This window comes from Vipera berus (genome assembly GCF_964194415.1).
Source record: "Vipera berus genome assembly, chromosome: 1".
In the NCBI taxonomy this organism is placed as follows: Eukaryota; Metazoa; Chordata; class Lepidosauria; order Squamata; family Viperidae; genus Vipera; species Vipera berus.
Window position 1 is genome coordinate 208,770,742 of NC_138202.1, and position 25,196 is coordinate 208,795,937.

The 25,196-nt window shown below is 37.5% G+C and overlaps 1 protein-coding gene across 2 annotated transcripts in view; it reads left to right on the forward strand.

The window, feature by feature from the left end:
- Positions 1-11,200, forward strand: part of ATAD2B (ATPase family AAA domain containing 2B) — a 93,312-nt gene extending 82,112 nt beyond the window's left edge. For both annotated transcript variants that reach the window (XM_081343570.1, XM_081343571.1), the window contains exons 25-28: positions 4,062-4,745; positions 5,439-5,542; positions 6,587-6,715; positions 7,910-11,200. In XM_081343570.1, coding sequence (XP_081199696.1) covers positions 4,062-4,745; positions 5,439-5,542; positions 6,587-6,715; positions 7,910-7,951 — 959 coding nt within the window. In that variant the 3' untranslated portion in view covers positions 7,952-11,200. The remainder of the gene's footprint in view (positions 1-4,061; positions 4,746-5,438; positions 5,543-6,586; positions 6,716-7,909) is intronic.
- Positions 11,201-25,196: the final 13,996 nt, after the last annotated feature.

Sequence of the window (25,196 nt, forward strand, 5' to 3'; positions counted from 1 at the left end):
AAATTCAACATCAATTTAGTGTCTGTAACAGTACAATCAGTAATAATACCCAGTAGAAATAACTGTGGAGTAAACCTTATCTTTTTCTTAAATAAGTAAATTTTACGTTTCTGACCCAAATTTTTCCCCAAACATCCATCGTTATTGGCTCTTGAATATTCTGGCCCATTTTATCATACAATCTTTAACAAGTTCCGTTTCTGAATCTATTTCTATCAATGCATTATATATCCTTCTTATATGTGCTTGACATTGATCTCTGATTTGTTTTACCAGATTTTCATCAGTTATTGAAATACCAACTTTCTGAACTTCTTTCCATCTAGCTTGTATCTGGCCATACTGAAACCAAGTTTGTACTATTTTCCCTTCTTGTAAAATGTTAAATGGCTTTAATTGCCATACATTCCTTTCCAGTCTGAGAATATCTTTATATGTAGTCACATCATATTTAAATCCCGGACTTATATTTTCTATCGCATGCTTAGGTATTGCCCAAATTGGTATTTTATAATTTAACTTGTATCAGTATTTTTTTCCAAACTTGCAACAGGGCATACCTTAATATATGTGTCTTAAAGATATTAACCACCTTTTTATCATACAATAAATATGCATGCCAACCATATAATAAATCACATCCCTCAATATTCAATAATCTTCCTTGTGTTAAATTAAACCAATTACTAATTGACGATAAAGCCGCAGCCTCATAATATAATTTAAAGTTGGGCATTTTAAGACCACCTCTTTCACGTATATCTTGCATTATATTAAGTTTTACTCTCTGTCTTTTCTCTGCCCAAACAAATTTATTAATACCTTTCTGCCATTCTTCCAAATTTGAGTCTTTTTTAAGTATAGGTATCATTTGAAACAAAAATAAAAATTTTGGTAAAACATTCATTTTAACTGCTGCAATTCCAATAAAGACAGTTGTAATTTTTTCCAAGTATTTAATTCTTTTTGTATTTTTAACCATAACAATTCATAATTATTTTTGTATAATTTCATATTTGAATCTGAAAGATATACCCCCAAATATTTTAATCTTTTTAGCTATTTCAAATCCTGTTAATTTTTCTAAGACTACCTTTTGTTCTGTAGTCATATTTTTAGACAAAATTTTAGTTTTTTGCCTATTAACCTTAAATCCAGAAACTTGTCCATATTGCCAAATTATTTCCATTAAATCTATAACTGACTGAGTCGGTTCACCTAATATAATAACCAAGTCATCTGCAAACGCTCTCAATCTATAATCTTGATCTTTAATTTTAATTCCCTTTATTTTATTTGAGTCATGTATCTTAATCAATAATATTTCCAATGTTAAAACAAACAGCAATGGTGACAACGGACATCCCTGTCTTGTGCCCTTTTCAATTTTGCAAGCTTCTGTTAAACTACCATTAATTATTATTTGAGCTGTTTGTTTCTGATATATTGCCCTAATAGGTTGTAAAAACGTATCACCAAACTCCATCTTCTCTAAGACTTTAAATAAAAATTGCCAATTCAATTGGTCGAACGCCTTTTCAGCATCCAAAAAAATCAGCGCTGCAGGGACTTGATTATTTCTTTCCAAATATTCTAATAAATTTACAATATGTCTCACATTACTTTTCATTTGTCTACCACTATATAAATCCTGTTTGATCACTATAAATCATTTGCTGCATAACCTTCATTAATCTATTTGCTAAGATCTTTGCAAATATCTTATAATCCGTATTTAGAAGCGATATAGGTCTGTAATTTTTTGATTGGGTAAGATCTTGATCTTCCTTTGGAATCAACATTATAAATGCTGTTCTCCACGATGGAGGCACTTCCCCTCCAGATTGAATTGTCCTAAATAATTCTTTTAAAGGTTCCACCAACTCTAATTGTAAATTTTTATAATAAGTGGCTGTCAAACCATCTGTTCCAGGTGTCTTACCCACTTTTAGTTGTTTAATTGCTAAAATAATTTCTTCAGCAGTTATCGATTGATTCATCCCTTCCCTCTGTTCTTGTGTAAGTATAGGGATATTCACTTCTTGTAAATACCTATCTATATCTAAACCTTGAGTTATATCCCTTGCATATAATTTAGAATAAAATTCAACAAAAGCCTTTTTAATAAGATTTTGTTGAAACACCTCTTTACTTTTATATTCTATCTTATCTATATTATGTGATTTTTGTTTTTTCCTTAACAGATAAGCTAACCATCTACCTGGCTTATTAGCATTGTAAAAAGTATTATGTTTGACATATCGTAAGTTAGTTGCCACTTGATCTGCCATCAACATATCAAACTGTCCTCTTAACAAATTAATTGCTTCTTTCAACCTCTTATTAGATGAGTTCAAGATAAAAACTTTCTCTTTCATCTTTATTTCCTCCTCTAATTCTTTACGCTTATATTCCAATCTACGTCTATATTTATTATTCAAATATATTAACACACCTCTCATATAAGCTTTACTTGCATCCCAAACCATTTCCACATTTTCTTGATATCTAAACAAATTTTCATTTAATCTCCAAGATCTCCTATCTCCCTTCCCCTTGTCCAATTCCATCCATACTGGACTATGGTCTGATAAGATTCTTGGACATATTTTGATCTTCTTAACCCTGGGAAAAAAATCGTTAGTAGTTAATACAAAATCAATCCTTGAAAAAGATTGATGTCTGTCAGAAAAAAAAAGTAAAATCCCTTTCTTCCACGTTTCGTTCTCTCCAGACATCTCTCAGTTCCAGATCGTCTTTCATGTCAAAAAAGGATTTAGGCAATTTAGCATGATTTGGAGTGCTTTTAAAAGCACTCTTTTTGTGTGTCTAGTACTCCATTCCAGTCTCCCATTAAAATACACGATTTATAATCCCATTGAATTATTTTGTTATGTAAAAGTTTGTAAAATTCTCTTTGCTGTTGATTAGGTGCATATAATCCAATTAAAAGTATTTTCTTCCCTTCTATTAAAAGTTCAATTAAAATATATCTTCCTTGTTTATCTGCTTCAATTAGGTTAGCTATTAAATTCTTCTTCACATAAATGACTACACCATTTTTCTTTTTTGATGCAGATGCAATAAACTGCATACCCAATCTAGAGTTTATCAAATATTTTTGATCAGATACACGGATATGCGTTTCCTGCAAGCATATAACATCATTTTTAAATTGTTTCAAGTACTGAAATATTTTCTTTCTCTTTTGCGGTGAATTTAAACCATTAATATTCCATGTTAGAAACTTTGTCACCATTTTTTGCGACTTGAAGCTTTCGGAGCGTATCTTGCAGATCCACAAGCATCTGCTTCTTTGGTCTCGCTCCTCCCACTGCTTCAGTATAAGTAGATTCTTGAGTTGTAATTATAGGATATTGTTTCTGTTGTTGTTGTTGTTATTCCTTTCCTCTGGTTGCAGCCCGTGTCACCCTTTGAGCCCTTGATTCTTCTAATGAGGCCAAGGGCTGCGCAGTTTCCAAAACCTGCTGTGCTTCTTTTGAAATCAGCGAGGTGATTTCTTCATCTTGCTGTGTAGCTTCCGATTGTGTCTGTCGCACTTCTTTTTCCTTTCTTCTTTTAATTTCTGGGGATGGTGGTGAATCTGCCTTCAGTATATTACAGTAAAAATCTCGTGCCTTCAGATTTTTTGGTAATATTCTTTCATTTCTACTTAGTAGATTGGTTTTTAACACATAATTATTACAATTCTATTTTTTAAAAAATAGAAAAACTGCCTCCATCTTTGTTAGTCCGTCCTGCAGTAATGATCATTCCATTTGGGGCAGCAAAATAAAATATTTCAATTCAGAGGATTGCAGCAAAATTTTGCTTGGACTAATGCATGTACAGGTGGTTTGTTTTTTTTTTTACATTTTTAGAATCAAAGGTACCTTGGATGACCTTAATATCACCATGGTAGGTGGTATTTTAATATTACAAATATTCCTGACTTTATTAATAGCTTACTCATCGCTTTAAAAGCACTATATGTCATATAACTATTTAAATATCTAATACTGAAGTCGATTAAATGATACTTTTCTCTTTTCATGATACAGTTCGACTGAGAAGGAAATCAAGACGACGTTCACAGTGGGGGAAAGGTATTATTAAAAAGAGGAAAGTGAATAATTTGAAAAAAGATGAAGATGATGCTAAATTTGCAGATGATGAAACTCAAGGGGACGATAACAAACTCCTGGAAAATGGGGAGCTTGAAGGAAGCATTGACTGCACTGAGGAGAACGGAGAGGAAACGGGAGATCTTTCTCTAACAAATGATGAGTCATCATGTGATGTCATGGATATACATGGAGAACAGAGACTTGATAATGGGACAGTCGGGAAAGAAAATAGCATTCCATCTACAGAAGAGAGCTCCAATGAATCCCTGGTAGTAAATAACAAGGTTATGATAAATGTAGAAGAGGGCTCTAAGGATGAGTCGGGTTCCCAGAGGGATCATTTAAATGGTGAGGCCTCTGAAGGGACACACCTTCCCCCATGTCAGTATGACAAATGTGAACCGTTGAAGGTCAGTCTCATTGCTGATATGGCTATGCCCAAAGAGGTGGTGACAACTGATGACCACTCCCCCAAAAAATCAGAGGCTTCAAATTATAGTCCAGAAGGAGAACATATACCACAACAGTCTGGTGGTGAGATTTCACAGTGCAGCAATAACGAAAAGAAATCACCAAGCACAGATATGGAAACTAAAGAAACCGAATCAGATAAAGACGGTACATGAAATCTATATTACTTTTTGTTCTTTCCCTCATCTCATAATTGAGGCAAATGCAGAATATGATTTCAGAAATGATTTGGGTTGGAAGAAGTGTTTTGCACAGAAGCCTAAAAAAAGATGAGCACTTGAATGTTTGCAAGAAGAGTTGTGCTCGTGCTTCTGGCTGGAGCGCTTCTGTGTTATTATTAAAGTGTGCACAGTGTTAGTGCAAAATATTTTGCTTGGAATATGTTTATGTTTTGAAGGCAAGATAAACTTGGTCAGAAATGATTTGATCTATCTATCTATCTATCTATCTATCTATCTATCTATCTATCTATCTATCTATCTATCTTTTCTATCTTATCTATCTATCTATCTATCTATCTATCTATCTATCTATCTATCTATCTATCTATCTATCTATCTATCTATCTATCTATCTATCTATCTTATCTATCCATCCATCCATCCATCCATCCATCCTATTTATAAAGCCTCATTGTTACATTAGTCTTGATGATGGGTGGAGAAAGGAAAGTGATGAATAAGTAAAAGCCATGTTGTCATTGCTTCCTTTTTCTATAAAACAAGTTAGCGAGAAATGTTTAAGTCTAGACATTTCCATTTAATAAATTTAACTCCATTGCTTGGAATTCAGTTGGATAACTTCTTAGAATTATTGTAATCTTACCTATATTTATTGCAGGTACATTGAAAAATAAGAAACTTCGTAAAATTGCTTTGACGCAAGTTCCAGAGGAACAGTTAGATCCTGTACCTCCTGTAGTTGTTGATCGTGTCAGGCTAATGGTAAGGTTAACTGGATATAGAGTCTTAAATCTTAATACCAACATTTTGTTCCTTCCCTTCCCTTTTTCCCAAGTATCTATTACAAAATTGAAAATGTGTTCCCTTCTGTTTCACTACACATTAAATGTATTTCATAAGTTCAAGCTGGATCAAATTACTATAATTTAGTAGTATTACTCATCTAAAGAATGGAGAATCTCTTAATATATAGAATTTTGAAATAATATTTTTAATTGTAAATTGGAGTTTAAAAATGCAAAGATAAAAACCAATGCAAACAAAGAAAAATACGAAAAAGAAAGGCACAGAGAAAAAAAGTAGGGGGAAAAGGAAGAAAAATATATAAAAGAAAAAAGGAAGAAGTATAAAAAGAAATGACTTTCCCCTTCATCAATAGAGATACAAACAATTTCAGTAACTTATCTTCTCTAACATTTCTAACAATTTCTTCATTCCATATTAGCAATCAGTGTAATCATTTTTTCCAATTGGCAAAAATCCATTAAGAACTATCTGAAATAATAAATATTTTAACTTTAATCTAGTAAGTAAATTTCATATTACTTTCATTTACTTACACAAAAACTTACCATTTGTAAAAATACAAAAAAAATCTTTCCTTCCCGTCTTATATCTATAAACAAATTTTAAAGCCTCATCATTCAGTTAATCAGGAAAGATTCCATTAAGAGTTACCAGAGACAATTACCATATTGTAACCCCATCAAATGATGTCCTATAAATTATTTTTTATCATCATCTCTTCATCTTCTTCCAGAAACTCCTTTGCAAATGTAACTTCAGTTTTGATACCATAGTTTATCACTTTCTCTAAAAATGCAACAACAAAAATCTCCTTACCATATCTTATCTATAAACAAATCTTTAAAGTCTCATTGTTCAATCCTGCACATAGTTGGCAGTCAGTACAAACTTTCTAGTAATTTAGATTATAAATATCCTATCACGTAAAACAGTTATTAAGCCAAGTGTTACACTGCCTCCAAACTTCATCTTAAGCTTTCCCCAAACTTCTCTTCATAGAATTTACTCGATTTATTGGTGAAGAAAAGTGACAACTTAACAGTTGACCAGCTAGAGAGGCTATACTCTCTACTTAATCAGTGCATCTACCGGCATCGTAAAGATTATGACAAATCACAACTTGTACAAGTAAGTTTGCAACCTGTTCGTAGAACGTGCTGTAAGTGATTCACCCGATCTTCTCTAAGTCAAGGCAAGCCCAGCTATAGTTGTGTCTCAGGGAGCTTTTCTGCTAGCAGGAAAACAAATGTTATTTTTAAAGTGTTTAGACTACTTTGTTTTAAAAAAATGTTTTGACTTGTTTTGTTTCATATTCAGTATTATTTATATTTATTTAGCATAAGATGAGAGCATGACAGAAGAGAAGTAAACGTATACACATTGTCCAAATAATTATATAGAAAACTTCTAAGGGGGTATGGCAGTGGCCTCATAACTGGATGTCCAATTCAGCTATCCAGGTGATTGCTTCTGGCGTTGCTTCATGCAGATCTCCTAGGGAATGTATGTTGTGGGCAATCTTGCACAATATGTTTAATTGTTTGCCTATCAGCACCACAATCGCAACGAGGGGAAATCTTTCCATCCCCACTGATACAGGGCAGAGGCACATCTTCCAGTATCACACGTAATTCTGTTCAATTTTGTCCAGAAATTGCTTATATTGTATTAAGTGTTGTTTAAAAACTTTGAGCTCTATTTGGAAGAGAAGAATAAGATTTTAGTGATCAGTGGTTGTCAATTTTTAATTTGGTAGTGTAAAATGTTATAATGGTATTGATTTTTGAAATGCTCTACTATAGCAAAATTAATTTAGCTTTTAATTCTGTTGTGATTATTGTAAGATGGATCCATGATTGACTGATAACTGTCTACTCTTCCTAAGGTGGAGTGGTACTGCTGTGATTTCTCAAGGTTAAACATGTATCTATGAAGGAATAGAGTATTAAACAAATTAAACAAAACATCCAATTACATCCTTCGTGAAATGTATTCATGAGAAAGTTTATCTCGGTATTCTAAGAGGAAAATGTAAAGATTGTCACTTACTTTCCCATTTAATTCATCATTTAAGGAGCAGTAGACAAAGCCAGACAAGCTGTCTTTTTTATTAATGTTGGCTGCTCTGGTCTAAGTAAAGTTTATGCAAATTATAATGCAAATTGTCCCTTAGCTTTTGGCACTACTATGAAGAGCATTGTAAGTTCTTAGAACCCTAAAGAAACTGAAGTCTCTTTTTTGAGACTTCTGTTGAGAAATGTTGTTGTTTAATATTACTCTGAGTGGTGGTGAATAATCAAATAATCTTGTTTTTCCTTCTAGGAAATGGAAAGAACAGTTGATATGTTCGAAACATTCCTGTGAACACATCTCTCCGAGGTGTGTGGGTTTGTCTTTTCATTGGCTGCTCATGGGAGAGCAGTCTTCTGAGCCATTCGCTTTCCACTTGCACCAAGTATATGCAGAGCTTTGGTCTTAACATGCTCGCTCTTGGTCTCATGTTCTGTTATGAATTTGGTGCTATTGTCTCAGGTAACTGAAACCAGCCAGCCTACAAGAACCAAACAGAACTTCAAAATATTTGTATCTTGATATAAATAAAGAATTTAATGCCACAACACAGAGATTTTTGGTGCTACAGAAACTGCTTTCATTTCTGCTGTCTACATGTGTTATCTTATGAGAAGTTTCAGGCAAAACGGAGCAGGCTGACAAAACACCCACAAACTGGATAGAGCAGATCTGATTATTTAAGTGGGCAATTTCTAAAAAAAAAATTCTTTTTGCTTTTCTTTTTTTAATTCTCTGAGGTAATGGACAGTAGCCTGTTTTTAAAGCTGGCAGTGAAAAATTGTGGTACAAAGGAATTGACTTTGGTATACAATAATATGAAGATGAGGCTCTTTAGAGCTGCCTTCAATGTGCCTTTTTAGTCAGTGGTGATGGTGGAGAGAGGAGGAGGAGGAGGAGGAGGAGGAGGAGGAGGAAGTTATTAAAAGTTGGGATTGTAGCCAAGGGCAGAATTAGTTATTTTTAAAAGCCTGTGTTCCCAAAGAACAGTTTCAGGTTCCTGCACTGTCAAATGGCAGCCAGTATTATGTTTTTAACATTTCTCTGTTGCTCTCCAGAAATCCAAATTATGAAAATAAATTTAATCTCATATTATCTCAAAATGATAAGATATATTCATTTCTAAAACAACTTTATACTCTTGGGGGAAAAAAGTCTCACTGTGGATATTTAAGGTGGCTGTAGTGTGGGGTTTTTTTGGTTGTTGTTGATGTTTCTCTATTTTATTTGTTCAAAGTCCTTAAAAACAGGTTTCTTTCTAAACCTCCATTAGCGTGAAAGCGAAGATTTGCTGGGTGTCCGTAGACAGGAAAGGCAAGTAGGTCCTGCAGTCCTTCATCTTCATATGAATTAGACCAAACTGATTCACCACAATTCATTTTGGGACAGATTTAAAGAGGAAATGACTAAGTAGCCTTTCCCTGGTTAGTTCTTGGACCGCTGAATTAGCCCTTGAAATATTGCCATTCTCTAGAGCTCAGTGACAGTTGAATGTTTTCAGACACTTTCCCTGTTTTAAGAATTAAAGGAAGAGGACATTCCAGGCAGCCAACAATCTGCTTCACCCGGATTTGTTTCAGATCAACATGTAAAGGTCAACATGGTCCCATGGCTTCTCTTGGTCTTAGTGTCATCTGTAAACTAATATCCCTTTATAACATAAGCTGTAGGTAAAGGGAGTACAGCCCCCTCCCCCCTCCCCCAAATATGCAATTCATTGTGTTTTGTTTCCGAGAAGCAAAAATGAAATCACTCACCCAATCTTGAACTACTGCAGAGTTGCTCAGCTACCTCAGCTTTTTTATATTTCAGTTACCAACAGTGTTTACGGGAGGTTGTAATCTGCCCTGCTGCCGTTTACATGCTGAAGCTTAAGGTACTTATCGCCCCGTGTGCCGGCCACAGCTGAGAATTGGGCTCTGGCTATCGGCTACACCAGTAGTTCCTTCCCATTTTTTTCTTTGTAAGTTGACATCCGAGCCTGGTCCTTCTAGCTGAGCCTCCCCAGGCCAACCTCGCTCCCTCAGCGGTTCTTGGGTTCCTGAGAGGCCTCGAGGGATACTATTCTGAACGTGACTTCTGTAGAAATGCTGTATTTTTAGGTGGGAAAGTGCGATTAAAATTAAAATGTTTTAAATTAGTACTTCATTTTAGAAACTTGATTGGGGGGGGGACTTTCTCATTTTTCTGTTAATATTTATTGCCATTATATCTGCTTAGGCTACTTCGCTGTCAGTCCATTAGCATTTTGTATTATGATGAGGATTGTTATAAAACTTTCAGAAATAAAATGTAGCAGATTTTTTGTAGCAAGTTTCTGGCAAAACAATTTTTTGCAAGTCTCAGGTTCTTGCAGCATTTTTTAAGATATTGTAGTTCAACTATGCTTTAGTTCAAGTAGCAGCAGCACTTGTGAGATGAAAAACTGCATACATTTTTAACAGATTGTTAAATTTGTACAAGTTTAAATCCTTTAAAATAGTTGTCAAATAATTTTCAAAAGAGTATCTTAAATTCAAGTCTGGCATTAAAAATGCTTCCAGTTTATCAGTTGAGGGCAAAAATATTTGTAGTTTTGAATGTTGATAAAAAAAAGTGAGGGACTGCCTCTGATTGTTATAGATTTTTCAGAAGAATTAGCTTCTATAAATGTGTTAGTGGGCAACATGAATAAAACTATATATCCATCCTTCTGGCTCCAAAAACACACTAACCATGTATTGCTTTTCTTTATTAATAGCTTAGCAATTGTAGAGTTAAACCTGTTATTCTATTCATGTTGTCAGGTCGCCTCTCTTTGTATTTTTGTTCTTGTTTTGCCACAGAGAATTGGCAATAAATTCAATTCCTGTATCTTGTTATGAATCACCAAGGAACTCCTGTGCAAGGCCACATCCTAGGCCAAGAGGAGGCTGGATTTCTGTGGGGATAATGACGAAACTGCTCTAAGATAACCATGGCTGTGGAGTTAATTGTGTTTGCAAGCTTGAATTTCAGCTGTAATTAATTTATGTTTTGTGTTTTCAGTCTTATTATTTGAGTTTTCTCCTATGCCAATATATTTATTATAGGATAACTGGGTGATTGGTTTTGTTTTGTTTTCGTTTTGCTAACAATTTACATTCCATATTTTCTTTACGTTTGTTTCTTTTAGTTTTTGTTAAGTTGGAGGTCATATTTGGATATGTGCAGCTACTCAGTTCTCTCCCTTTTTATATAAATTCAACATTAAGCTTCAATTGGAGCTTGTACCCGCTTTTTTCTGTATTGTACATTGGTTTACTTAAGCAGTGGGGATGTCTTTTGGGTTATTCATGTGTGTCTGTTTTTTGATAAAATAAGATTTACTTCATCAGCTATAATAAATCTTGGATTCTATAAGTTGTATTCAGAGAATTGTGTTACACTTTTTTGCATCTTGACTTTATTTGCATTAGTTTAAATTATTTAATTTTTTAAAATTCTGGATATTTTGAACATATTACTGTAATTTGTAATATAACTGCTGTGAAATACTTGAATAAAGAGGACAAGTAAAACTCCTGAGTCTCTCGATCGTTTTGATAATAGTTGTGTTTTAATTTTAGGTGTACATTGATTGGTAGGTTCACTTAGGTTGGCATGTGGTTCAGGCAAAAGAAAACTTCTTACTGGGGAGCTATAGAGCCAGTTTTAGGGTCTATGGTTCACAAAGGTGGATTTAGATGTATCATTCTTTCCTATTCCCTCCCCAAACTAGCTTGGGAAAAAGACAGTACTATTGAGGTACATATCTCCTGAGCACGCTTTAGTTTGTGTAATTAAAGTTGCTCTGGTTTTTTATATTCTGATTTTTATCCATTAGGAAAAATTTTCACGCAGAGATTTCATTCATTCATTCATTCATTCATTCATTCATTCATTCATTCATAAAATGTATTTGCAGCCCATCTTATATCTAACAACTCTGGGTGCCTTACAACATAAAAATGTTAATATCATTCATTATAAAAACATAGCAAATAAAAACATTAAAAGATAAAAACCAAGGAGACAAGATGGCAAAGAAGGAAGCCAGATACATAGGGAGGGGGGCGGGTGGAGTTGAATTTTAATTGGTCACCACCTTCAGTATGGAACTCCCCCATTGGGTCCCCAAGCCAAGTGGCAAAGCCATGTCTTGAGTCTCTTTCAAAACATCAGCAGGGTAGCAGCCAATCTCATCTCAGAGGATAGGATGTTCCAATGGGCAGGAGCCATGGCAGAGAAAGTTCTTCTGGATCCTGCCAGCTGAAATTCCTTGACTGGCAGGATCTGCAGAATGCCCCCTCTGCCAGCATAGATGGGACAGACCAGCCCCAGCAGAATGAGATGATTCCTCAAGTAGACTGTATTCATGCTATGTAGAGTTTTAAAGGAGATGACAAACACCTTGAATTGCACCTGGAAACAGACCGGCACCCAGTGCAGCTCATGATGCAGTGGTGTAACATGGGTTACTCTAGGGGCCCTAAGAATGTCTGTGCCAGCTGTAGCTTCTGCATGCTCTTCAAAGTGGAGTGGCTTAGTGTGCAGGCAGCCCTGTTCTGTTAAATCTGGCTGGCTGCTCTATGGTTCTGCTGCGTCTTCCCTTCAGGAACTTAACATTGCTGAATTAGTTGCTTGCAAGTAGAGGCGGACCCTTTTAGGAGAGTTTATAGGGTTCAATTGAGGAGGGTCTTAATGTAGATTATTTAGCTATGCAAATGCAATAATCTAAGCTTATTTTTCTGGTAGCAGAGAGCTGAATCAATAATCTAGGGCATTCACCTTGCCCCAAAGCAGTGGTAGTTCTTTAGCTTAATTCTCATCAAGAAAATAGGGAAACGTGGATTTTTATGGCAAATCCTGTATTGCTTTTTAGATTGAATGGCTGCTAGCAACCAAGAAAGTGGGAATTCTAGATTTGTTGGCTGCTAACAAGCACAATTTTCCTTTTCTTTCACAAGAAGAATGTCAACTCTAATACCTCTTCTCCTTGTAAATTGCCTTAGAGTAACCTTATTTGCTGCTAATGTGGAAAAAGGAGCTGTGAAAAGATTTGGCCCAATGGTTACACTCAAAGAAGAGAGAGGGGAAAACAAATTCAATATGCCTGAACAAAGTTCATTCCAAGCAGGGATCAAAATCACTTAGGTCATTATTTAACTTTTACTATTAAATCTCTTGCTCAATCAGTCCATGTTGCAATAATGTTCCCTGGGTGATAACCAATAATTTCTTTAAGGCAGGGGTGGAGAAGTGTGGCCCTTTTATGACTTGTGGACTTCAACTCCCAGAATTCCTGAGCCAGCCATGCTGCAAGTTGAAGTCCACAAGTCATAAAGAGGCTGTAGTTCCCCACCTCTCATATATATATATTTTTATATGTATACTATATATTTATGAATGTCCATTTTAAGCAGAGGGGGCAATAGTCTGTTGGTTCAACTTGAGCCCCCACTGATGACAATGACATTAGATTTCAAAGTGCCGAATTCCATATCCTCCACAGTCCCACTGTTCTGCACATGCTGCAACCCCACTCCGATGACTGCCGGTACCACAAGGCAGCACCAGCCATGACCAAAGGGCCACATCCACGTTTAGGTGAAGGATAGGTAAATCACCGAAGCCAGAATGAGATCAGAAAAAAATGGAGTGAAAAGAGAAATGGAAAGCAAACATTCCTAACATATATGGGCTTACTTCTTTGTCCTCTGCCCCTTTTTATTGACTTGAACCAAAGCAAGATAGAATAGCACAGCCAATCCACTCTTCTCATTGTATTGTATACAGCAGGGGTGTCAAACTGCCAGCCTGCAGGCCGGCTGCGTCATGCGGAAGCTGCGCCCACCCTATTGCCGGCAATGGCAAAACCGTCCCAGTATGTTGCGTGACATCACGTGACGTCGCAAGTTTGACATGTCTGGTATAGAGGCTCTTCTTAAGTCAATGGGCAGTGCCTTTTAACGCAGACCTAAAATAACCCTGTTAAACAATAGAGGAACTAAAAACAATTAGCTACTATTCCTCTTAGGCTTTGCATCCTCAAAGCTGAGGAGAAGCAGACAGATACCTTGTACTCTGAAAACCAGAGAATTATGGGAGATGATTTTTAGGAAGTAAAAAACCAAACCAAAACCAAGAAGTCCCACTGATGTTATTGTTGACAATAAGCTGCGAACTTCATTGCTGTGTTATAGTCGACATTGTCATATCATTTTGTGTAGCCCTGAATTGGTCTGGAAGTGGGTGAGAGAGAGGAAAGCTGCTGCTACGTCAAGCTCTTTTGACAGAAGTCTTGGGAAAATGTTCTTTATTCATTCTCAGATTTCAATTACAGACTCTGTATGAATGGAAAAGCGTACAGGGGAACTTGTTTCACTAGGAATAATAACAATAATAACAATATGATCCAAAGAGATCTGAGTTAATAATGTGCAAAGTAGGATTAAAATACACAAATAACAATTAATAGCTGGAGAAAAGGGGGGGTTGGAGAAAGGGAGAGTTGCTTCTCACAAGAGCAAGAATATCTCCAATTTTGCTCTCACCTCTGCACCACTTTTTCAGTTTAAATTGGGCACGTTTCTCCAACAATCTCCCTGCTTTCTTCAGTGGCACTAATTTTTCTAAGGTATTTTTCTTCTTACTTCATCCTCTGATTCCACTAAACGCATCAACGGGATTTTGTAATTACATTTTTCCCAATATTGAAAAATATTGAAATATTGCAAAAAGGAATAAAACTCTTAAGTAGCTTCATAATGATGCTAACAGGTAGATGAGTTCACAAAGGAGAAGTAAATAAAACTTTTGGTGGGCTGAATGAAAGCTCTTGTTGGTGTTGAGTATTGGTGGCTTAGTCAGGTTTTGGTTTCATTTTACAGCGTTTCAATAGCTTAGCTTTTGTTTACTTTTCGGTATTTGCTTATTTATCTTATTTAATATCACATTTGTTTATTTGTATTTATCTGTTTATCTGTTTATCTATCTACCTATTTAACTATTTACCTATTTATTTATTTGTTATATTTAATATATTTATTTAGTTTAGGATTAGTTTAGTTTAGGGCATTAAGCATAGAGACATTCTTAAAATATGCAGGGAAACTCCTGTTTGAGGTAAGAGGTCCTCATTTTTTATTTATTTACTTGTCAACTGCGTAACCCTAGGATTAGTTCAAGATTCAAAGAGGTAACACGACAAGTAACATAACATAAGAATAATAAAATCCCTCTTTCTAATTAATTTTTAACTTCGCTTGCCTCTTTTAAATTTTATACACGATGCTCATATTTGTAATATTGCATTTGTATAATACCTACAGTGAGGGAGATGGGCAGTTCTTAAATATGATAAATAAAGAAATAAATAGTGTGTGTTCTAGTCTCCTGGCATGCTAAACTACATTGGCCATTAGTCCTGGTTAACCCTAACCCTATCCCATGTCCCTTTTTAGCACTGGGAAAGGTTCAGAGTGACATTGATCCCTATTTCAATTCACCAGGTATAACGAGGGAGGGGAGAGAGTCCCCCACCCCTTTGTGACAGAGGGAGACAACTACTGCAATGCATGGATGTAGTCCCCTTCCCCAAATACAATCAACCCACTTGCTGATATCACTGACCACTCCCTCACTATACACAACAGTGGAACCAGAACAGTACAGGTAGCAATGTCTTCTCTGATAATCAGCCCAGAACTGTGTCAGAGGAAAGATGGAGAGAAGCTGGCACAGGCTGACTGATTTAATAGTATTTTTATACTGTTGACTCTATAGCAACTCTTGACAATTTACAAACAGCTGCCTAAAATCCATACAACTAGTAGTCATGAGGCCCAGAGTCACCCTACACCAGGAGTGTCAAAATGCCAGCCTGTGGGCCGGATGCGTCATGCGGAAGCCACGCCCACCCCATTGCTGGCAATGCCAAAACCGTCCCAATACGTTGCACAACATCATGTGAGGTCGTGAGTTTGACATGTCTGCCCTACACTAAACTAGAGATGGGAAGATCCTAGCTTCTGATCATGTTGTCATCAACACTGCCACTGCCAATTGTTTGTACAGACAGGTTTATATTGGAAGAAGAGGGCCATTATGGGCATGGAAGTCTGCACATCTTCAGGTGGCCACATCTGAGAAACATTGAGCTAGTTACACTAAATTGGATGCTAATTATGAGATAATTTTTATAAGAAAAAAGAAAGTTTATGAGGCAATGCTTGAAACATTTTGTTCAACATAAATGAGGAGTCAGGTTTATTTTTAGTCAGTTTGACTTCTGGAAAGATGGCAAAGCAAGCAAGCAAGCAAAGACGATCAGCTTCTTGGAAAACCTAATCCTAGGTCATTCATCCCTTGACATGTGGGGCCCACCATGTTCACCTGATGCAGCATTGCAAATTGAAAACAAATTCCAGGATTACATCTTGAGATACTTTTTTTTAATCCATTGTGTAGAGAGTTAGAAACAATATACTTTAAAAAATGGGTAAAATCTGCCAAATTGTGTTGCCTATGGAAATAAGCTATTTTTCTCTCACACTGACTTCAATAGAGACATGCCCCCCCTCCCTGTAAATAATCAAATAAATAATTAAAATTCCAAGCAAAATCAGTTTTAGCTCCTATACCACGGGTCGGCAACCCGCGGCTCCGGAGCCGCATGCGGCTCTTTGAGCCGTCTCCTGCGGCTCCCAGCCGCCTGGTGCACGCGCACCTCTTCGAACGGGCAGTGGTGCGCGCGCACCTCTCCAAATGGAGAGTGGCACCGCCCATTTGGAGAGGTGCGCGCGTACCTCCGCGCGAACGGGCCGTGGCGTCGTTCTTTGAGGAAGCTGCCGCGGCCCGTCTGCAAAGCTGCCGAAAGCGGCAGCTTTGCAGATGGGCCACGGCAGCTTCCTGAAAGAGCGACGCCGCGGCCCGTTCCGAGAGGTGCGCGCGCACCTCCCCGAATGGGCGGAGCTGCGCGCACACCTCCCCAAACCTTTGGAGAGGTGCGCGCGTACCTCCGCGTGAACGGGCCGCGGCGTCGTTCTTTGAGGAAGCTGCCGCAGCCCGTCTGCAAAGCTGCCGAAAGCGGCAGCTTTGCAGATGGGCCATCGCCGTCGGGCAACCGGGAACCGGTTCCATCTGACTTTTTTTAAAAAATGGCGACCGCGTGCGTCCGCGCATGCGCAAAAAACCGTTTTGCGCATGCGCAAAACGTTTTTTGCGCGTGCGCGTGCATGGACACACGCACGCGGCTCCCAGTTTTTTTAATTTGTGATGGAACCGGTTCCCGGTGGCTCTTTTACTTTTTTAGGTTGCCGACCCCTGTCCTATACTATTAGCCTGATTTAACTTTACAGAAAACAATCTACGGTAATAGGTTTTAAGATGCAGAGGCAGAGCTGGTAAAAATGAAGCCTTTTCACCAATCCAAGCAGTTTTTGTTGACCCGTGCTATGATTATTCCGAAGCAGCAACAATTCCAAAAATGTATACATATATTTAGAATTGTTGTTGTTGTTGTTAGTTGCGAAGTCGTGTCCAACCCAATGGACAATGTATGTATGTATGTATGTTTTATTTATTTATTATTTATTTATTTATTTATTTATTTATTTATTTATTTATTTATTTATTTATTTATTTATAATACAAATATAAATTTTAATATCATGACGTCCAGATCTCAGTTTTGAGTTATCATAGAAGAAGTCTATGGAGGGCTTCTGGTTTTCAGTTACAGTGCTGACAGACATGGGGAGATTGTCCCCACCACAGTCTGGTTTTCTCCCGCTGGTGGACCCTGAAAAGGGTTGAAAGTCACTCTGGAGGGGAAACGAGTGTGAAGAGGACTCCTGAGTGATTGCGGAAGGGCAGCATCCCTCCTGTTTGATCTCGGGCAGCTCTTCAAACTGACGGGGAAAAGATCGGCAAACACAGTCTACTAAAAATCCAGATAATGACACAATAATTTCAAAACTGGAAATAACCTTTGAGGAAAACAAGAAGAAGAAACCTGAGAAAGAAAAAGACCAGATGGAACTGAAGACAACTATACCAGAACAAACATGGGGATCTGGGAGATCTGGGAGATCGAGGCGACAATGATTATAAATGGGCCAGACTTCTTAGAAAATTAGCAACTAGATGGTCTCCTTTAATCCACATAATATACACAAGAACGAAGAGAGACCCATCTGATGATTTAAAAGCATTGATATGCAAACCTGGCTGGCCAAAGAAGAAAGATAGAATTAGGTTGAAAAACTGGGGCCCTCTGTTTTATTAGAGAGGATCCTAAACTGTCAGTTAGTGGGCTAAAGGAAGATTTTGAAATAAAAGGAAATTTGAGTACTAGATTTAAAATATTCAGAAAATAGTAAAAACGGGATTAATTGGTTGAATATTGAAGGTTCAGATTAACAAGGGAAATTTAAATTAGCTATAAGAAAATAGGTTTGAATTATTGATTAGCCCAGTGTATATAGATGATGGATCTGAACTAATAAGATACTCTATTATTAAAGCGGTGATCTATTAGGATGGGAAGTAGAAAATGTTTATGGAATAGAATAAGAACATATTTAAGTTTTAATAGGTGTATTTTAGATACAGTATTATAATTTTATGAAATGAGATAAAGGAAATTTGGGTTACCTGAAAGTTAAATACTATGGATATTAAAGGTTAAACTGGAATACTGTAACTAAAAATTAAAACTGATAAAATTTTATAACAGGACATTGATTGTCTGTTGAGATCTATTAAGATATGTATGAGCAAAAAGAAAAAATTGTATTTATAAATGAGATACTGAAATTTTTACTGAATTTTGATATAATTAGAAATTTATTAGCATAAATATGAAATTGCAAATGTTAAGGGAAACTGTGAAGAAATATTTGATGGTGTAACCTGAGATACTCGCTAATGATTGTATTATTGACCTATTGTTTAACCTAATTATGACATTGCCTTCTAAAATGTTATTCTTAACCCTATAAAATCTAATAAAAACTTTAAAAAAAAAGAATTCTATGGAGCCACATTAATATTACTTTTAAAGATCTGAATTTTGTCTCAACTACAAGTATTAACATGTTGCTTAGAGGAGGCATATATAAATTCCATTGAAAACTAGTAAAAGATGCTACAATGTAAGACTGATAATAGATTAATTTAGTTACCTTGCTTTTCAAAATGTGGCAAGATGCTATAGAACAGTCAGCATGCATCCAACATGCATTGTAACTGGATATGACTGCAGCCACTATGATTGTATCCATACTATGATTTACAATACTTAGTAAATTTGCCTCCTCCAGTTGGATTGTCCTGAGCTGTTCAAAATGTCTTCGTTTGGTAGAGAACAAAGTAAGTAACTGTTTGTTTGTGTGAGAACCTGTGGCAGGAGTGGGGATACAAAGGCAACCTTCCCTTTGCACCACACCTGACCCTTCCTATTTAATGACCAGTCTTAGATTTTGGTGGTATTGGTGGGTTAATATGTAATGTCTTTTGGGAATATTGTTTAACAGTACAAGTGTTTTTCCATAAAAATACAGAACAGAAGAGAATGGAAGATCTGAGATGCATACAAGAGAAGGAGCTGGCAGAGAAAGATGCCTCCCTAAGAGCTGTAAGTCATTCATTTCCCTTACAGTCCTGTTTTAAGCCCCTCTTTCTGTCTGCATATCTGTATTCGATGACTGATGCATGCTTTCTGTAATTTCTGCATCTTAGTTGGAAGAGGAGAATGAGCGCTTAGCCAGCAAAATGGTCCAGCTTATGAGGGAGAATAAGGAGCTGGAGAACAAAATGAAATAGTGATTTATTCATCTTGGCTGTACGAGTTCTAATTCTTTTGTTTGTTTTTTGCCAGGAGATGCTGACAGAGAGAAGAGGGAGTTTGAGGAACTAAAGGAGAAGTATGATAAGTACCAGAAGGCAATCAGTCGAGTCAACACTGCACGTATCTTGCCTGATAGTAAGAAATTAGAACAACCTCTGTGTTGAAAGAAAAATCTTCATCAGGGTCCAGTCCAAGCTGGGAATAAACAAAATGGAGATTGCTTTAGAAAGAATGTAGTTTCTTGAAGAGCAAAGCCAGACAGAAGTATAGCTCTGGGAAAGCTGACCACATGTAGCTTGGAGTGGTGGGTTTATATATCTTCTTGGGCTTTTGAGGTTATTTCCTGTTTCTGTGGCATGAACTTTGACCTGAGGTTCAGTGTGCCTTTCTGGTATTGGTGGGTTAATTCTAGTATGTCTTAAAGGTCATGTCTTTTAGAGTTTGGGTGGGGTATGTAGATTTTAGGGGTCTTTGTCTTTCTAATCTCCTCAACTTCTAGCTTCCTGGTTCCAACCTTCTTCACTAGGATTATCAAATCTGCATTTCTAAAAGCTGGCCTCTGCCTAGTTTCTGCTTGGGGCTATTAAAACAAACTGGGCTTGCTTTTCTGCCTTTGGGGAAATATATTTTGCCTTTTTAATATTCCCCAAAATATTTCCTTCTCTTGGTGTGTGTGTGTGTGTGACCTCCCACATGTATAAGCGCGATTTTATAATGTATTAATTGTACTTCCTCAATTTCTTTTAACAGGAGCTCTCAAAAGAGACCGAGAGAAAAAGAGAGTGTCGAATCCGTCCCCGGCAAGACAAGCAATCGACGAGGCATAGTACGGTTGACAACAAGGATTCCTTTATTTCTGAAGCTCCAAGTACATACAAACTCAGCATTTGGAGCTATCTGCCCCAACGCTCATTTTATAGTGGTGCATTTCTCTGCCCCACCCTTCCCCACCCAAACCAGCATCCGGCTGGTCTCTATTAAATCCCGCCCTCTTCCTGTCTCCTTGCGCATTCCACCACCTGTGCTCCCCTGCAACCCACTGGCCATGCGGTAGGTGAGTATTCCTCCCAACCCTCTCGTCGTGCCACCCTCCACCATCCAGCATGTACCCAGCTCGGCGGCTCCCTTCCACAAGTCCCACCATGGTCCACTGTCTGGCCTCGGCCCCGGCCCATCCACTGTTAACGGCTGCTTTGCAGTCAGGCGTTCACAGAGATGACCTTCCTCTACCAAGGCCCCCTCCGGGTGTCCGCCTCTGAAAGCAACAGTTTGAGGCTATCTGGGCTGCCTTCGTGAGTGCCTGCGGGGCCTTCTGTCTCCCCCTCTGACGCAAGCGTGTGAGTGAGCTCTGGATCAGCTGTTTGTCGGAGCGCAGGCATCCGGGAATGTGAAGTGGCCGGCCGCCGAGTCTGCTGAACAGCAAACGCCTGGGGCCCTTTTAGGGTCTGCAAGGTGGGTGCTCGTGGAGTGCGGTGTCCGCCGTGTGTCCCCCCGAAGACCGACATCCGGCTGGCTGGTGGGTCTGCCGCTCCCGGGTCAGCCTCGGCTTTTAAAACATTACATGTTTTTTTCCATAGAAAAATTATCATACAACATTTGATAGAAAAAAATCAAATCAATTTTATAACACAGTGTTTATTCTTCTACAGTAGCTTGGTGTCAAATGCAAAAAGATGACTATCATGGTCAAGAAAACGAGGATTCCCAATCACAGATTGTGGTAGAGATAGAGTAAGTGTTTTGATATGTTTTTGTTTCATTCTGAATATGGTCAATATTTCTGTGATTCTGAGGTAAGGTAATGTTTATACTATTTAAGCTGACATCGATAAAACCAACAATAATGCAGAAAATAATACTGTAACATTGCTCAGGACTTGCAGTAATTTTGGCACCATGATTTTTATACGCCGAGTGTTTAATATTTGCTCCTGTTAAAACAAGTGGACTAAAGTATGACTCCCAATATTTCTTGGCCACTTTAAAATAGTGATTGATTTCGGCATGAGTAGGCCTCAGCAGTCACACGATCAGACTTGCACTACACACTAAGAGTTTTCCTTGCAGTTTGGGGGAACTGAGGGGAAAAAACATTTGACTGAAAGCTCTGTTGTATGTGATTGGACCCCTACTTTCAGAAAGCTTTAAAAATAAAATCAAAGACCACCACTGAAATTCCTATTTAAGTCCAAGTTGAAATCTAGTGAATTAAGTGGGAAAACTTTGAGAAATGGTGTTAAATTAAGACTTCATAATGGAGTGTTTCATGGTTAACTCACATTTTTGTTATTGTCTGCATTTCTGCTACAACAGTGAAATCTTCAACATTCAAGAAGAGAGAGAAAGACGAGAGCAGTTAGAGCTTAAGGATATTCTCAGGATTTCCCAGGTATACCTACCTATTCAAAAATGTTTAACCAAAAATAACATAGACAAAGATGAGATGCCATGTTTATTGAACAAATGTGAAATAATCATACTGAGAGGCAGTTTCACAGATTTACATAGGAGTCATGCAAAAAAGTGAAGAAAAGTTTTCCTCTATTTTTCCATGAATTTTTCTGAGATTTTCAAATTCTGCCGAATTTTATACCAGGGGTGTGGAAGAGCCAAGGATGGCCTATAATTAGGCCATAACATTCCACCATGAAATATGAGATTTTAGACAGAATGCCTTCTCATGTGGCATTAAAAATAAAATTTAGATGGTTTGCCTTGATATGCTTGCCTGAATTGTTCCAAAGGCAAAGGTGACGAAAAATCTTGCTAATATCTGCTGAGAAGTTATTCATCAGTTTAAATTATTGTCTCTTTCAAGTTGCTAATTTTGATTGGACAAAAATGCTGTTTGATATATATAGTTTAATGTGTTGTTATCTGGTTTCTCTTCAAATACAATCTTCAAATACAGGATTGTACGAATCTGATTCTGTTATAACTTACTTGTTCAGCAGACTCGGCGGCCGGCCACTTCACATTCCCGGATGCCTGCGCTCCGACAAACAGCTGATCAACAACTACAAAGACTCCAGAAGATGGTAGATGACAGGAAGGCCTGGAGGAACGTTGTCCATGGGATTGCGATGGGTTGGACACGACTTACAACTAACAACAACACAAAGAGCTTGCAAACAGAAGTTGAATGACTGAGGCAAAAGAAAGCAGAAGTTCCTATCCTCCAGGTACAGATTTGCTGAAGGACAGGAACTTGATATCATGAACTCATTTTACAAGAAAAAAAATCTAGCAGAAAATGGACATGGAAGAGTCCATCTGGGTACACAAGTGAAATTGACTACATTATATAAAGTGATAAAACAATATTGAAAACAAAGAGTGATAAGCTGTTAGAAAAGAGCATCAATTTTGAGATTAATTTATCAAACCACTTAGCTCTATTGCAAGATTTGGAAGAGATGAACATTACAGACCAAAATGAACAAATACTGTAGTCATAAATCTCCTCGAATCTGTTATATCTTTAGCACCGCTGGAAAAATACTTTGTACAGTCAAAAAATCTCTAATGAAACTATTGATTTAATAAAAAATGATGGACAATGAAGAATATTGGAAGTTTCACTAATAAACTGCATTATGTTGAACTTTGCAAGACCATAAGAAAAGAAGAAGAAACACATCAGTTTAACATGAAGCTTGTGAAAAAGGCAGGTGAAGAAAAGAAAGGGATTAATAAAGCAAAATGTAAGCTTATAAATACAAGAAAAAAGATTTTTGCATTAAAACGTGAAGATGGCTATGTGTGTAGAACAAGACAGGAAATGCTAGAAATAATTGGAAAATTCTGTTCAGAGCTATACAAAGATCAAGATCACTCAAAAGTAACAACACCCACAAATGAGGATATGCCAGACATCTTAGTAGAGGATGTATGAAATGCCATAAAATCAATGAAAAATGGCAAAGCTTCAGGAAATAATTGTGTCACAGTTGAAATGCTGAAAGCTGATGGACAGTTTACACAAGATATTAGCAAAACTGCACTTGAGATGCCTCAGAGAAGAAATCATACCTGATGCATGAAAAATTGCTGAAGTGATTCTTATACAAAAGAAAGGGGCCCAAGATGATTTAAAAACTGTCACCCAATAAGCCTTCTTTCAATCATCTACAAGGTTTTCACCAAGATAAAAGAATGTTGAGAACATTAAATGATGCACAGCCAAAGGAGCAGGCAGGGTTCAGAAGTGGTTACAGCAGAATGGATCACATCCAGGTTGTTCAACAAGTCATTGAAAGGCACAATGAGTACACCTGCCTTTGTGCATGGCTTGACTATGAAAAGGTATAAAGGCCGTCTGGTTACAATTCTTAAGCAACTACCAAGAAGGGTCCAAGAGCAATGTCAACGCTATCAATTTGTTACTTCGCAATTGAGAAAAAAAGGTGTGGCATATAAATGGCTGCTTCCAGAGGGACTCCTGGTGATGTGGGAAGACCGAAAGATAAAGATTGAGAGTCTATGAAATGCACAAAATTTCTATAAAACTTTTTGCGGGACTAGCAATCAGGAGAGTGACGGAGAAGTGGAGAGTAGAAGTCAGAGGGAGGAGAGGAATCTGGAGGGGGGAGTGGAGGGGGGAGGGGGGCAGAGAGGGAAAGGGAGAAGAATACAAGAGGGTAACTAGACAGACTACCAAGTCTAAGGCCCCACGTAAGTTAGGTTGTGTCAAGGGGTGAATTTTCTGACACTCAATGTTAATGGTCTTAATGCTCCTGTTAAGAGAAAAAATATCTTAACTAGATTAAGGAAATGTGGAGCCAATGTATTATGCCTTCAGGAAACTCATATTAAGAAATGCCAAACTAATCTGTTGAATTATCCTAAACTAGGGAAATTATTTGTAGCGTCTGCTGAGGAGAAAAAGAAGGGTGTAGCAATGTATGTTAAGGAGTACTTGTGTCCTAAAGAGTTATGGGCGGACCCGGAGGGGAGAAGCCTGATGTTGGAGATAGAAATGGTGGGAAGCAAAGTATTACTGGTAGGCATATATGCACCCAATAATAATCAGAGACTTTTTCCAGAAAATATATCGGAAAATATTAGACCTGGAGTATGAGCAGATGTGTCTCTTGGGGGACTTTAATGCGGTGGTAGATAGGGCTAAGGATTACAAAACAGGGAGGGTTGATTTGAAGAAGAAAAAAGGAAAAGATAGGAGGGTCTTGCCCAAAGTATTTAGGGATATGTGCGAAGAATTTGGCCTTAGGGATATATGGCATGAGATTAACCTGGCCTCTCAACGTTATACCTACTATTCCCCCAGGCAAAACTCGTGGTCTAGGTTGGATATGGTATGGTTGTCGGATGGGCTGATATCTTATGCGAAAGATGCCATGATTTTGACGAACGAATGGGCGGATCACAACCCGGTGGCTATTACGTTGATAAGGGGGAGTAGAGTGAGTAGTAGATGGATGATGACCCTGGAGGCTCTAAAGGATACGGTTTTTGTACAAAAAATTAAACAAGAGATGAGCCTGGTTTTTTTTAGAAAATAGGATGGAAGGGATGCCCCTACAAATAGTTTGGGACACGGCTAAAGCTTATCTGAGAGGCTTGATAATAAAACAGATGGCAGTTAAATGTAGGAAGGAGGAGAAAAGTAGGAGGGAAATTGCTGAACAACTTACTAAGGCAGAGAAGGCTCTTCAGGTAAACCCACAG